This window comes from Chelonoidis abingdonii, chromosome 10 (genome assembly GCF_003597395.2).
Source record: "Chelonoidis abingdonii isolate Lonesome George chromosome 10, CheloAbing_2.0, whole genome shotgun sequence".
Lineage (NCBI taxonomy): Eukaryota > Metazoa > Chordata > Testudines > Testudinidae > Chelonoidis > Chelonoidis abingdonii.
The window spans coordinates 5706043-5722313 of record NC_133778.1 but is presented as its reverse complement, the minus strand read 5'-3'; the positions used below and the strand labels follow the sequence as shown (position 1 = coordinate 5722313).

The following is a 16271-nucleotide window of genomic DNA, read 5'->3' as shown; positions in this document are numbered from 1 at the left end:
GCGAGGGATCTTAGTTACAACAGTTCAGGTTAGCTCCTTCCTCAGCTTTGCTATTTTGCATCTGCTTCTACTTTATTTTTCTTTTCTACTTTGGATCCATTCTCCCTCCCTCCCAGGCTTGAAAGTGACTTCATTTTAGGGTCAGAAAATATTCCAGTTCCAGCTCCGCCTGCTTCTCTCCTCTATGAAACTCCCCACCTCCACCTAGCTCCCCCTCCTCTGGCCAGCAGGCAATCAGTTAATCACCTCCCAGGTGCAGCATATAACTAATTAGGATTCTCTCCTTTGCCTTACAGGGGCTTCATCCCCATCCACATCCCATATGCCCCTCCCTTTCAAAAACCCTGCTCCAACCCACAGCAAGATCTATAAGCTGTGCCTCTACCTGGCCATGTGCTTCATTGCTTCCACATCCCTCTTTAGCTGGTGCACCTCCTGGAGCAAGTGATTCTCCTCCTGCAGCCTTCCTAGCAAGTTTCCTCTGTGTCTCTTAACTGCAGATCGCACTCTTTGCAGGATCTCATCTGTTTCTTGCATTTTGTGCAAGAAGGGTCATGTGAGGAGTCATTGGAAAAGTTATGATTTGCTGAATATGATTATCCTATTTGTATGTATGTATCATTTGTGTCTAAAGTTATGAATATTGACTATGTATCTGTATTTCAAATGTGCTTAGGTAACCCACACACCTAGGTGTGGCGTTCTGTCCCATCTAGTGGCACCGAGACCACTCAGAGAGCAAGATTAATGAATTTGCTCTACAACCTTAGCTAATAGCTTATGCAGTAAACTCTAGAGGGCCTCAGTTCAATCCCACCTGCTGACAATCAGGGTCTGTTGGTGTTACACTAAGTCTGGATAACCACCCACAACTAGCATTTCAGGCACAACACTGAAGAAGCCAGACAGTGTTAATCATTCATCAACAAAGGTAATGGACAGTGGAAGAACTTAACTTTCCTGTAAAATTCCAGACGGCCTGTAAGTAATGTCTGCTATGACTCAGCAATGTATGCAAAGGCCTGTGGCCAGGCCTCTGGACTCCATCTTGGAAGGTTTGTATTTTTCCACACACTGGTCTGGGAACTGGTTTTGGCAGAAAGGGTTCCCGCTCTGTGCTTAAACTATATAAGGCAGGGAGTGACATCCTTGGTTGTTCTTCACTCCCAACACAAGAAGACTGCTGAAAACACCTGAGGAACAAAGACTGAAGTGGGGGAAGTGCTGGACCCAGGCTAAAGGGATTTCTAGCCTGTTTATGAAAATCTGGGGATTCCAAGCTGCAAAGGAAACACAACTTGTACCTTAAGAGTCTGCAAGCCTGCTTGTACCATCTCATGGTGAGAAACTCCCTAATTTACAGCCAATCTATCTAGTATGTTAAGCTTAGTTTGCTTTTTTTGTTTATTTACTAGGTAAGCTGCTTTGGTCTGTTTGCTATCCCTTATAATCACTTAAAATCTATCTTTTGTAGTTAATAAACTCATTTTATGTTTTAATTTAAACCCACTGTGCCTTTAAGCAAAGTGACTGGGGAAAAAAAATCTCAGCTTGATTGAACACAGGCTTGTTGCATTTCCTCTCCACACCGAGGGAGAGGTTAACTGGTAAATAAATTCATACTGGTTGGGGTTTGGACCAGGGCAAGATGTTACAGCTCTGGAGTCCTAGGCGGGGAAGCTGATGGTTATTTTGGCTGCAGCCTCTCTATTGTCAGTTCATGCGGTGGCTGGCCACAGAGCCTGCATGTAACTGCAGTGGGCTACGCGGCTGCCCCTGCTCCTCCTGAGTCCTCCAGCCCTTGCTTGCAGGGCCGCATTCCAAAAGGGGCTTTAGAGCTGCAGGTCAGGGCCCAGCAGCCCTTAAAGGCCTTGTGTTATGGGTGGCCCTGCCTGCTGGGGGGGGGGGGGGGGCAGCTTCCCCAACAGATCCTTCTGATGCAGAAAGTGGTGCAGCGCTGAGAGCCTGTGGCGTAGAGTGAGGTGCCAATTGCATCAGGAATAAGGCATGCTGAGCTGCTGTAGTCTATGTGCTGGTGCTATTGTGCAAGCAGCATTGGGCTGTGGCACCGTAATCAGAGCAGTTGTCGGTGCTGTCTCCTTTAGCACTGTCGATGGTGCCGTAGTGGAGATGGGAAGCTTAGAGTCCTTAGACTCTGTACCAGAGTGCTGGGTTATGGCAGAAGCTGCCGTGTGGGTGGTGCCAGAGGTGCCTGGAGCGTACCGTGCAGCAGCTGAAGCCCTAGGTGAAATCCAATCCTGACCGGCCATCAGGAAAAGTCTGCCTGCTTTATTGGGAGTGGTGAGCATTAGATGCTTGTTGCGCGTATTCTGTTGATCAATGCTAATAAACGTACATTAAGGCTCTTTCACTGGGAAAAGATCCCGTTAACCCATAGAGAGCCATTGCAGGAAGAGCAGAAGGTGAAGGCTCTAAATTTGTGCAGGCAATAAATGCCACTAACGATCATGAACTGCTTTGTGCTGTGTCTCACAGCAAACTGACAACTATGAAATCGTCATGTTCCCTGTGGTCCTTTTTGCAGCTCTGGAAGTACTGGAGAATCGTGCATCCTATATTTGCAATGCTCATAACAATCATGCAGATTCCATGCTTCTGTGAGAGATGGCAGACAGCAACAAGTCCAGCACAGGATCATGGGAAATTAAAAGTAAGCACAAAATTATGGGATAGAGTTGATATGACGATATGGGATGGAGAACATTGCATTACACGAAGTTGCTTGCTCCTGGTCCTGGTCACACCTGTGCGACTCGTTTCTGCCCCACCATGCCCTGCCAAAACTACCCAAAATATAGTGTGCTGATGGTGGAAGGTTGCTCACTGGGATATCTACCCATGTGCACTGATGCATGCTCTCCTACTGATTACGTGCAGAGGGCGGGGAAAAGGACCACGTATGTACCATGTACTAAATGAAGCAGCTGTACGCTGACACAACTTGCACTGGCAACATTTTGTAGTATAGAAATGGTCACAGTGTTATCCAGCTTCACTACATGTTGTCCAAAGGAGTGGGGAGGGGAAAGACAACTCCTTCCATACAAGTCTCTTTTTTCAGGCCCTACTAACCTTCGTTTTCTCTCTCTCTCCTGCTTCTCCCCCCTTGTACTTCCTCCCTAGGCTCTTTTATCCAATCTCCTTGTTACTGGATTAATTAGGTCATTTGCTTCACTGCCCCAGTCTGATCTGGTAATGAGGAGCTCCTCTCTTAATCAAGCCCTGCCCAGGGCCTAATGGGTTAAGCAATGATGAGAGCACTGGTTCAGTTGCTGATTCCCAGCACTCTGTCACAAACTCCAAGAAAAGACTCTGAACAGGGAACCCTCAGGGCTGAGCTGAAATCAATGAACCAGCCCGATTCTGAAAAGAGACAAAAGCCCAGGGCTCTGTAAGAGAAGAGCAGGCACAGGGCGTTATCCACTACAGAGGTGACATTGCCAGTGTGAGTGTCTCATGAAAAGCGGATCCCAGCTCTCTGGGCTGGACATGTGTGGTAAGGCCTGACCAGTGGGGAAGAACACAGTATTAGACATATTATTGCCTTTAGTTTGGATCTTTGCCTTAAGCTGAGTTAAATACGCTTCTGGGTGGTTTATTATAGCCACGATCAAATGACTGATACTAAAGAGTGTGTTAAGCGGAGGGAAGGCTGGCGACCCTGGGGTGCACTGCTTCCCATCGAGGCAGCAGATTGCTGTACACAGTGGGTGCCCAGAAGACAAGGGAGTGGGCACTTCAGTGTAACAAGGTGGGTGCATTAACTGCTAGCTTGCAGAGGGAACTCGTAGAGCACAGCGGTGTGCTTGTGCTGCCAGCAGCCGGCAGGTTTGGGAGAACTTCCCTCAGTGGGCACAGCCAAGGATCTCTCACGCTGCATACAGCTGGTAGTGATTCACCCCAGACACCTTGGGAACCCCGACAGCGTCACAGTGAGATCCTGGAGAACCCACTCCTAGCTAGCCCATGGCTCCTTCCTGTGTCTGCACAGGGACATGAGCCACAGGTAGGGCAAATGGCTTCACCTTTGGCCTCTTGCACCAGGTTGTGCATCCTTTCAGCATTCAGTGGGGTTTTTACCACACGGGGGTTTGACAAGGGGTCTCTCATAACCCAGCATCTCTCCACCCAAGTAATGTCCTCCCAGTAACCACCTTCCACTCCTCCTGGGGATGATGAGTCTGAGCACACCGGACACGTGCCCAGTGCCTGGGGAGGGAGCTCATCCTCCAGCTCACCCTTTAGCCCAGAGGAGATGGCTGTGAGACTGCTTTCCTCCGGAAGTTCAGTCACATAGCTCACTAGATGAGGCTGAGCTACAGGCAGCCTTCTTGGTTGGACACAGGATGGGTAAGCCCCTTGGGCCTGGACACACCCCATCTTCTCCAGCCTTGAGCAGCGCACCCGTGTATGCCCGATTTTCCTACAGATGCCACATGTCAGGTTTTCAGGATCCCTTGGAGCTGGTCTACCCACATTGCCTGTCACTCCTGGTTTCAATTTACTTGAATCCCACTTTTGGGGTGTCCCTGTGTAACCTCCCCTGTTTTGGGTCCCCAACTTGGTCCAGTCACCCTTTGGTTTTCTTCACTATGGGTCCTACTGTCCACAAACTCATCTGCCACCTGGAATGTGCTACACAGATCCTGAGGATTCTTGTCCACTAACCACATTTGAAGCTCATGGAGACATCTCACAGAGTTGCTCTAACTTACCAGGTCATATAAACTTTCCAGCATAGTGGCACCTGCATCTTTACCCCCTTTGCAGAGATATTTTGCCACCAGGGCGGCAGTTTCCATATACAGTAAAGTCTTATAACACACATTTATAGAGCACGTTTTTGACATAACACAGTTTTCCTTTAGTGACCCATTTTTATGATGCGCACACTATTTTTATATAGCGCACGATCATGGGAGGGAGTTAGGCCGCGGGAGGGTGCTCGGGGTGCCAGATCTGGGGGGGCGCTTGCCTTGGGTGGCTCCCCACAAGTGGCTCCCCATGTCTGTTGTTCCTGGTGGAGGTGGAGGCGCGGCCCGGGGGCTCTGCACGCTGCCTCTGCCTGAAGGTGCTGCCCCTGCAATCAGTGCTCGGGGAGGGATGGGGCGAGCACCTGGAGCCACCTAGCCGCATCTCCGCCAGGAACAGCAGGCACAGGAAGCCACCTGCGGTGAGGACCTCCCGGATCCCACACCCCGACCTCCTGCCCTGAGCACCCTCCAATATGTACAACCATGTCATGTCTGGGATCCTAACCCTATTTTTCCCATTTATTCTTCAGTTTATATAACCCGTTTTCTAGGAACGTAACTACCGTGTTATAGAAGGATTTACTGTACATTACACCCTGGGTCTTTGCATATCCCAAAACCTTTTCTTATGAGCCACAGGTGTCAATTCAATCTTAAGCAGCAGAACCCCTCATAGTCCCAAGTAATCAAATCCATCCATTTGGATACATAACTCTATCGCTTTGGCATTGAGTAAGGGGTAAGACAGTGGAGTCAGTCAATGGGATCAACCTGGTTCCAGTCACAAGCCTTCTCAAAGGCAGTGAGGTAGGCATCTATATCCCCCTCTCCTTAAACGGGGCCAGCCATTTGGCATCTAGGCTCCTACAGACCTAGCTTCCTGTGATCTCTCCCCACTTTCCCTTACATGGGACTTTTTGCTTCTCCATTCCCACTTCATGCTATGGCTGCTCTTCCTGGTTTTTCCTCTGCTCCTCCTCAGGTTTGTCCTCTTGATCAAATCGCTCCCTTTTGCAGTCTGCTAGTCTCTGTTCCTCCATCTGAAGCTCCTTTGCTTTCTGGTCCAACTCCCATTGCTTTAACTCTAGCGAAGGGGGAACTGGGTTGTCAGGATGTCCCCCTGCTGCTGCTGCAGGTGCTTCTATGGCCCTGAGATTCTCTCAAAATTCCACGTGGGTTTAGACCTAGATCTGATCATCCTTCCCCGGCCATGCACTCAGCTGGGCCTTGTGTAATTTCCCAAGACTGAACACTCTCCCACTGCACAGCTCTGTGATGCTCTTCTTAGGGAGGTGGATATACTTCATTTTCCCCCCACTTTTCTTTGACTAGTCTTGTTTTCACTGCTACAAGTTACTTATTGCAAAATCCTCCTGTTCCATTCAGAATCCCACCAGCTGCCACCAACTGTCATGGATCCTCAGTTTGTCCTATACCTCAGCTTTTAAAACAGTCCCTAGAGGAACCCGCCTTCAGTGTGCCAAATCCCCAAGGGTCCTACTCTTCCCTCAGGGTAGGCCATGCAGCCTCAGTGCCTCCGAGACTGAGCCTCTGGGCTCCAGCTCTCCTGCCTCACACAGTGAGCTGTGCCCAGCAAGTCCAGCTGAGATAGACTCCTGGTCAGAGACTGTTACACTCTTCAGGGATTAATGCGCCCAGCAAGTATCTGCAGTGATACCCAGCAGCCTTTTCAAAAAGAGCAGGGTTTATTAGTCAACTGGAACGCAGCATGGGCAAGTCCTTAGGTTAGCACGGAGAAGTAAATGTTAAGACATAATCCATACTGGACAAAGCCTTGAGCCACACTGCTGTAGAAACCCACTGGGTGTCCTTTCCTTGTGTCTGTCCCTTTGTCTTAGTTCCAGGAAAGCTCCCTGTTTCTGGGAGCCCACTTCTTCCTGCTGCTCAGAACACGCTGAGTTCACTTGCGCTCTGCCCAGACAAGCTGGAACCTCTCATTGAGAGGTGTCAAGTGTTCAGTCCTGGGGGTTATTGTGGACTCTGTAAGGTCTTCCACTGATATGGGTTAGTTATAGTCAGTGTCTGCATGAGCCATTTGTATCACCCTGCCACAGCTCTTCACACTCAGAGCTGAGCTACACCAAACACAGAGGGCAGCCGAGGGATGTACTGGAATAACAGAAATGTTACCAAAATTCCCACATCCGTCAACACACACGCTGGTCACAGCCCTTGGAGAGAAGCAAAGCTCAGGGGCTGGACTTTAGGCCAGTGAACACAATGAAGGGTGAGGGGACTGCAAGCCTCATACCTTGTTCGAGATGCAGTGACTCCTATGTCCCTGCCCACAGAGAGGTGATGGCTGGAGGCCTGGTACCTGAGAGGGCCTTCCTTGAGCAGACTCTGGAGGGGGTCACAGGTGTAGCTTTCCCCAGACCTGTGACGTCAGATAAGCACATTTTGGGGAATTAGGGGAATTATCCAGTGAGTCAGGTACAGTAGGCCGCAGTATTAACACACACGTGTCTGGGGAAGGCTGGAGAATAATACATAATTCAAGAGCAACAGACTAATTCCTCTGTAAAAAACAAGAATTTGGCAATGTGGCCTCAGAAAGGACCGGCTAAAAGATCCAAAGAGCCTGGAGGGAAGGCAGACCATGACTGCTGGAGATGGGGCAGATGGAAGAGAAAGACCTAGTAAGTCATGAGACCTCTCACTACCACCCTATGACATCATCGACAAAGTCTACATTTGTGCCGGGGCAGTGGTTGTCCTCTGGGAGGGAGGAACGCGGCAAGGACTCAGGAATAGTGGCCAGGGTCACAGTGGGTAGATACGGCAGCGAGGGGTTGCGTGGAGAGCAGTGAGTGGTGAATGGAGGACAAGAGTTTAATATTTGGAAAAAAAAAGTTAAATAAAAATGGCCAATATCAAATATACACGTCTGAGGAAGCACATAAGGCAAAAAGCGCGGCATGGAAACCAGTCAAAAGTTACAGGCTGAGTAAAGGCCTAGAGTTACTATTCCTCGGGTTCTGTAGAGACCCCACAGCTTCTAATAACCAGGGAACAGGAATCCTTACCCAGTGAGGCCACAGTGGCATAGTTCTCCTGCATGACCTCCCTGTAGAGGGCTCTCTGAGCAGGGTCTAGCAGAGCCCATTCCCCCTCCGTGAAGTACACAGCCAGCTCCTCGAAGGTCACTGCCCCCTGAAAGAACAAGAGTCGCACACTCAGTACCTGCTGCCCAGTGACAACACCAGTATTCACAGGAGAGCAGGGCCAGTAAAATTAATGCTCTGGGAGGGACACGGTAGCAGAGTCCCAGCCCTGCACCACTCAGAGCAGCCAAGAGGCATCGGGCTGAGGGGAGAAAGAGAGCCCCTTGTTCCTGCCAGCACACACAGGGAGCAAGGGTCTTCACATTTATCACACACCTACTAGCCAGGGGCTGGTACAGGAGATGGAACCCCAGCAGGGCCCAGGGACAGCACCCGGTAGGAATCCCAAAACCTAACCATCAAAACACAACAGAGAGCAAATGGAGGAAAGGGGAAGCCGACAGGAAAGAATACAAATCAGCAGCTTCAAATTGTAGAAAATTCATAAGGGAAACAAAGGCCTGGTTTACACTATGAGTTTATCTCGAATTTAGCAGCGTTAAACCGAATTAACCCTGCACTCGTCCACACAACGAAGTCCTTTATATCAATATAAAGGGCTCTTAATACCGATATCTGTACTCCTCCCCGACGAGGGGAGTAGCGCTGAAATCAGTATTGCCATTTCGGATTAGGGTTAGTGTGGCTGCAATTCGACGGTATTGGCCTCCAAGAGCTATCCCACAGTGCACCATTGTGACCGCTCTGGACAGCAATCTGAACTCAGATACACTGGCCAAGTAGACAAGAAAAGCCCCGCAAACTTTTGAATTTCATTTCCTGTTTGCCCAGCATGACCATGCAGTCCCAAAATCAAAAAAGAGCCCCAGCATGGACCATACGGGAGATACTGAAGCTGATCTCTGTATGGGGAGATGAATCTGTTCTATGAGAACTCCGTTCCAAAAGACGGAATGCCAAAGCATTTGAAAAAATCTCCAAGGCTATGACAGACAGAGGCCACAGCAGGGACACAACACAGTGCTGTGTGACAAGCGTAATGGAAAGCCAAAGAATCAAATGGACGCTCACGGAGGGAGGGAGAGGGGACTGAGGACTCGAGCTATCCCACAGTTCCTGCAGTCTCGGAAAACCATTTGCATTCTTGGCTGAGCTCCCAATGCCTGAAGGGTCAGAAACATTGTCGCGGGTGGTTCAGGATATGTGTCGTCAATCCTCTCCCCACACCCACCGTGGAAAAAAAAAGGGAAAAAATCGTTTCTCGCTTTTTTCAATGTCACCATATGTCTACTGGATACTGCTGGCAGACGCGATGCTGCAGCGTTACACAGCAACAACCCCTTCCATTCCCTTCCTGATGGCAGATGGTATAATAGGACTGGTATCCGTCATCATCATCCCGTGAGTGCTCCTGGCAGGCCTCGGTGAGGTCGGCAGGGGGCGCCTGGAAAAAAATGGGAATGACTCCCGGTCATTCCCTTCTTTAAGCTTTGTCTCCTGGAGATTCAGTCCTGCCTGGAATATCATAGCAGCTGGAGGCTGCCTTCCCCCTCTTTTATCTCAATAAAGTCAGTGTTGTTTCTTATTCCTGCATTCTTTATTACTTCATCACACAAATGGGGGGATAGCTGCCATGGTAGACCAGAAGGGGTGTGGGAGGAGGGAAGCAATGGGTGGGGTTGTTGCAGGGGCACCCCCTAGAATGGCATGCAGCTCATCATTTCTGTGGGATGTCTGGGGCTCTGACCCGGAGCGGCTCTTTGCTTCTCTGGTTCTTTTGTAGGCTTACCTGATATTCTTGGCAGGACTGACGCTCCCTTTAGACAAAGCTTAAAGAACGGAATGATCTGGGGAGTCATTCCCACTTTTTGTCCATGCACCTCTGGCCGACCTCACCGAGACTAGCCAGGAGCACCCATGACAGCAGCAGACAGTACAATATGACTGGGAACCGTCTCTGCTAACTTGCAAAAGGCAAGGGGATGCTGCTGTGTAGCGCTGCAGCACCGCGTCTGTCAGCAGCATCCAGTAGACATATGGTGACAGTGAAAAAAGGCTGAACGGGCTCCATGGTTGTCATGCTATGGCGTCTGCCCGGGCAATCCAGGGAAAAGGGCACAAAATGATTGTCTGCCGTTGCTTTCACGGAGGGAGGACTGACTGATGACATTTACCCAGAATCACTCGCGATACTGTTTTTGCCCCATCATGCATTGTGATCTCAGCCCAGAATTCCAATGGATGGGGGAGACTGCGGTAACTATGAGATAGCTACCCACAGTGCAACACTCCGGAAATTGACGCTAGCCTCAGTACATGGCTGCACACCACCGAATTAATGTGCTTAATGTGGCTGCGTGCACTCGACTTTATACAATGTGTTTCCAAATACCGGTTTCTGTAAAATCAGAATATCTCATAGTGTAGACATATCCAAAGGGTCAAAAGGGGAAATCTAAGGCCAATATGACAAATTTTTTTTTTTTAGGTATATTAAGAACATAAAGAAGCCTAACAATGGTATTGATCCTTTACTGTGATAGAATTATCAGTGATCATACAGAGACAGCAAAAACATTCAGTGAATACTTCTGTTCTTGTACCTAGGAAAAACTCTTTCCATTCCAGTAATACATGAGGATGTTAAACAGCAGCTACTATAGATAGACATTTTCAGATCAAATGGGTCCAGACTCCAGATAACTTTCATCCAGGAGTTTTAAAAGAACTGGCTGAGGAGTCCACTGGACCATTACTGCTGATTCTCAGTGGGTCTTGGAACACTGGGGGAACTCCAGAAGAATGGAAGAAAGATAGTCCTGTGTCAATTGTGGCAAGATGGCTGACATTAGTATGGTGGGTCCTGTGCTTTTCTTGGCCGGGGGAGCTCCTGAACTCTGTGTGCAGACACATTGCTCAGTGTCTGCCCCTCCAGACTGTGCTCCCACAGGGCCTGTGGGGTTTTGGTTTGAATGCAGCCCCTTTTTACTGCTCCCCCTTTATTTCCCCTTGTTGTTTTTCTCCTCTCATCTCTCTGTAAATAAATATCTCCCTTTGTTATATCCATTGTACTTTTCCTGTGGGTGGGTGTGTTCACTCTGGGGGGTTTGGAACAGGTGCCCCTGGGGCGGAAGGGATTTCTCCTGCTGCATTCCTGCGTGCGCCTTCTCTTGGCCAGAGCTGCCTGCAGAGCAGACTCCATCTTGGCCACAAGGGCGCTAAAGTTACATATGTATTTCCCCTATACCCCTCTCTCACTGCTCCCTGGCCCTCCTGTATCACATATTCCCCCCTGACCCCCGCCCGCAGCACCATGGGCTTGGGCTACTTGGGATGAAAGACTGTGTTGTTGCGAGTCCATGTTGTCATGCTGGCTTCCATTTCTATGCTGTATCTGGATGTGGAAAAGTTGTAGGGATAGGAACCATCTAGTCACTCATACATTCCTCTCCTAGTTTGTGTGCATCCATTGGAGTGGGGTGTGGTTTGGCACAAGGGTGAACCGCCGCCCAAACAGGTAGTACCATAGAATCTCCATGGCCCATTTAACCACTAGGCATTCCTTTTCTACTACGGCGTCCCGTTGCTCCCTGGGCAGAAGCTTTCAGCTGTGGTAAAGGACTGGGTGATCCTCATCCCCCACTATCTGTGAAAGGACGGCCCTAAGTCCTGCCTCCGAGGCGTCTGTTTGTAGGATGAATTCCTTTTTGAAATCTGGGGCTATGAGCACTGGATGGCTGCAAAGGGCCATCCTTAGGTCTGTGAAAGCTTATTCTGCTGCCTCGGTCCATTTAACTATCTCCAGGCCCCGAGCTCTTGTCAAAGGTGCTGCCCTTGCGGCGAAGTGAGGGATGAACTGGTGATTGTACCTCCTATGCCTAAGAATGCTTTGACTTGCTTCATGCGGAACGGGCAGGGCCATTCCTGTATTGCCTTCACTTTGTTCCACTGGAGCTTCACCAGGCTCCTTCCGACTACATACATGTGGTATCTGGCCTCGGCTAACTCTATTGCACGTTTGGATGGGTACTGATGAGGCCAGCCTGTCTGAGAGCAGCTAGTACCATTTCCACTTTCCCCAGGTGTGTCTCCCAGTCAGGGATATGGATCGCCACATTATCTAAATAGGCAGCAGCATACTTGTCATGGGGTCGAAGTAATCTGTCCATCAATCATTGGAAAGTTGCGGGGGCCCCATGGAGCCCAAAAGGGAGGATGGTATATTGGAAGAGGCCATTGGGTGTAGAGAAAGCAGTTTCTTCCTTAGTGTCCTCAGCCAGGGGGATCTGCCAGTATCCTTTTGTCAAGTCTAAGGTGGTCAAGTATCAGGCCTTGCCTAACTGATCCACCAGCTCATCAATACGTGGTATCGGGTAGGCATCGAACTGGGATACCTCATTTAACTTCTGGAAGTCATTACAAAAAAAGTCAGGGTGCCATGGGGATTGGGGACCAAGACAATAGAGCTGGACCACTGCCTATGTGATTCCTCAATCACCCCAAGTTCCAGCATTTTCCTTACTTCTGCCCTAATTTCTTCCCTTTTTGCCTCTGGTATACAATATGGTTTTATCGTCACCCTGGCTCCGGGACAGGTGATGATGTGGTGTTGGATCAGCGCTGTACAGCCTGGTTGTGTGGAGATCACGTCTTGGTTCCGCTGGATCATTTCAATGACCTCTGTTCGTTGTTCTAGGGCTAATTCGGGGGATATCTGTACCTGCCCTTGTGGGCCATCTGCCTGGGATGGAGCTGGCAGTACAGCCAGGCGAAGACAGGCTGCTAACAGGGAGTTTTGCAAGGGAGTTTGGAAGCAGAGCAGGAAGGGGGCAAGGTTCACTTGCTGTTCTTTAAAACCTGTAAACTAAACTACATTCAAAACTTCTTGATTTAATAAAACCCCTTTCATTAACTAGGTAGCTGCAGGAGACAATGCAGGCAGAAGCCTAGCAGCAGAGTGGGGGCTATCCAGTTTATTGCGCTGAGTGCAGCATGTATGATTACCTGCCCTGTGGGCGGGTGGCACATGTGTGCATTCAGTGCAAGGAGCTCCTGGCCCTCAGAGACCGCGTACGGGCTTTGGGAGCCAGGGTGGCAGAACTGGAGGAACTAAGAGTGGCATGTTGATGGGGCTTTCCGGGATACACTAGAATTCGCCCACCTCCGGTCAGACAGCCCCTGCACTGTTGAGGAGGAAGAAAGGCCCAGGGAAGCAGAACAGTCAATGGGAGCAGAGGGAAACCTTCCCATAGTTGGGACCCTCCTTCCAGATGGTGTTAGGGTATCCTCTCGCACAGAGATTACCTCTCTGGGGAAGGGAATTCCAGTCACTAGGAAAAGGCAGGTGTTAGTAATGGGAGATTCGATCATTAGAAACAATAGATAGCTGGGTTTGTGATGACCAGGAGAAACCGTATGGTGACTTGCCTGCCTGGTGCGAAGGTTGCGGATCTCTCGAGGCATCTAGATAGACTTATGTGTAGTGCTGGGAGGAGCCGGTGGTCGTGGTACATGTAGGTACCAATGACATAGGGAAGGGTAGGAGAGATGTCCTGGAAGCCAAATTTAGGCTGCTAGGGAAAGACTGAAATCCAGGACCTCTATGGTGGCATTCTCAGAAATGCTCCAGTTCCACGCGCAGGGCCAGGTAGGCAGGCAGAGCTTCAGAGTCTCAATGCGTGGATGAGACGATGGTGTAGAGAGGAGGGGTTTAGATTCATTAGGAACTGGGAAACTTTTGGGATAGGGGAGCCTATACAGGAGAGATGGGCTCCACCTAAACCAAAGTGGAACCAGACTGCTGGCACTAACATTAAAAAGGTTGTAGAGCAGTTTTTAAAAACTAGGAGATGGGGGAAAGCCGACTGCTGCAGAGGAGCATGTGGATCGGACACAGACTTCTCTTAGAGGAGAGTCTATTGATAGAGATTCTCTAGGTTATAGTCAGGAGCAGAGGATGAAATGGAAGAGGACAATGTAAGGGCCAGATCAGACAAGAAACATTCACAAAGAATCGGACACATCAGAAAAGGGCAGACAAACAGTGACAAGTTTTTAAAGTGCTTGTACACAAATGCTAGAAGTGTGAATAATAAGATGGGTGAACTAGAGTGCCTTGTGATAAAGGAGGCTATTGGTATAATAGGCATCACAGAAACCTGGTGGACTGAAGACAATCAATGGGACACAATCATTCCGGGGTACAAAATATATCCCTTGCCCCTGATCTTGGGGTGCCGAGGTCCCCGCTAGTGGCCCGGGAAGATGGTAGAGGAGGGAAGGGGTCTGAGTTTGCTCCTCACTCTGAACCCCAGCCCCTCTCAACCCCTGCAGGTTCTTACCCTCTTCCCCCTTGGGTGGGGTACCTTCGGTTCTTAGACGCTGGGGGAGGGAGTCTCCCTCACCTGCTGGGGCAGAGTCTCCCTTACTTCGGATCCCTAGTCTTTCAAATCTCACAGCGCACCTCCACGCTCCAGTCCTCTCTGCTTCCTCCTCCTCCCCTGACTACCAGAAGCAGGAGGGGTTATTAGATTCCTGATAGGGCCTTAATTGACTATAGGCGCTTCAATTAACCTGTAGCAACCCTCCCTAATCTACAGGAAACCATGCCTTAATTAGCCTAGGGCTTATCTATTTCCCCTCTCCCACTGCTCCCTGGCCCTCCTCTATCACACAATGTTCAGAAGGTTTAAAAGGGACACAAGTAATTATAGGACTGTCTATCTGACATTGATACCAGGAAAGATAATGGAGCACCTGATAAATGTACTAACAAAGAATTAAAGAAGGGTAATGCAATTAATATCAATCAACATAGATTTAGAACCTATCAAACTAACTGCATGTCTTTTTGGATGAGATTCAAAGTTTGGTTGATAAAGATAGTAATGTTGAGGTAAGATACATAGATTTCTGTAAGGCATTTGACTTGGTACAGAATGATCTTTTGATTACCAGAACAATTCAAAATTCACATTGCATACATGAAATACATTAAAATGTGGCTGACAGTCTCAAAACATAATTGTAAGTGGAGAACCATGGTTGAGTAGGTGTCTTTCTAGTGGGCTCTCACAGGGATTGGTTCTTGGCCCTGTACTATTTAACATTTTTATCAATGACCAGGAAGAGAACATAAAATTGTCATTGATAAAGTTTGCAGATGACAAAAAGATTTGGGGAGCAGCATATAACAAAGTGTATTGGTAGGTTCAGGCTCCAGCACTGGGAGTCTGGGAAGTTTTCCCAGTTCTGGCCAGGGGGGTTATTTCCTGTTCCACAAAAAGGAGAAGTCCCACTCTCAAGCCCCATGAGTCCATTCCTCAAAAACAAGCCCCAGAGTCAACTAGTTCCAGCAGGATGATTACACCCTGTCCCCTTCCTTTCTCCACATTGTCTATTTCCTGCCCCCCTCCTCCAGCTGCTCCCATTCTCCTGTGCACTTACTGCCCCTCTCCCTCCTCCTCCCTCACCACCAGCTTCCAGACAATCGCTTACCTGAGCAGGCTCCACTGATGCCATTTCCTTTCCCCTAGGAGGATGGGATGTTATTCTGCAGCCTGTCAGGGTGAGAAGGGCAATTGGAGCAATTGTAGAAGCAATTTTGTCCATTTCATATTATGCATCCATCCCAGGCATTCTTCCTGCAGAGAGAAATTCTAGGTTCTGATGCACTGAGAAACACTTAGGCCTGGTCTACACTATGAGTTTAGTTCGAATTTAGCAGCGCTAAATCAAATTAACCCTGTACCCATCCACACAACGAAGCCATTTACTTTGACATAAAGGGCTCTTAAAATCGATTTCTGTACTCCTTCCCGACGAGGGAAGTAGAACTGAAATCGACATTGCTGGTTCGAATTAGGGTTAGTGTGGACGCAATTCGACGGTATTGGCCTCCGGGAGCTATCCCACAGTGCACCATTGTGACCACTCTGGCAGGGTCAGCTCTGGCTTTTTTGCCGCCCCAAGCAAAAAAAAAAAAAAAGAGGGGGGGGGGGTTCCTCTACCGCCGCCTGGGGCCATGTGCCTGTACAGTGTCTGTACCACACACCAAGTTTGCCCTGCTCAGCACCGGCTCCACACAGGCAGCAGTACACAGCTAATCACAACGCTCTGTTCATGCCCAATGGGACTAGGATTTGGTTCTTGGCGATAGGTTTCTCTTTCGCTCACACCTCCACACAGCGTTTGTTTCCCTCTAACACATCAGGTTATAGGGGGCGGGGGGACTGTGGCTGTTGGTTTTTTAAGCTAAATGAACAATTGATTCAACTACATTTTTTGATAATTTGCTTAATACCAAAAAAGAGACAGTTTGGTGACAAACGAAACAAATGTCAGCGATGTTGCCAAAGTATCACAAATACATTTATTGGGGGGGGAGGGTGTGTGTGTGTGTGTGTGTGTG

The 16271-nt window shown here is 49.1% G+C and overlaps 1 protein-coding gene across 1 annotated transcript in view; it reads right to left on the bottom strand.

The window, feature by feature from the left end:
• The window catches only part of LOC116818597 (uncharacterized), a 94224-nt gene extending 78815 nt beyond the window's left edge, over positions 1 to 15409 (bottom strand). Inside the window, 2 exon segments of the mRNA XM_075069884.1 lie at positions 7823 to 7949; positions 15359 to 15409. Of these exon segments, the coding sequence (XP_074925985.1) occupies positions 7823 to 7949; positions 15359 to 15382 (151 nt within the window). The 5' untranslated portion in view covers positions 15383 to 15409.
• Positions 15410 to 16271: the final 862 nt, after the last annotated feature.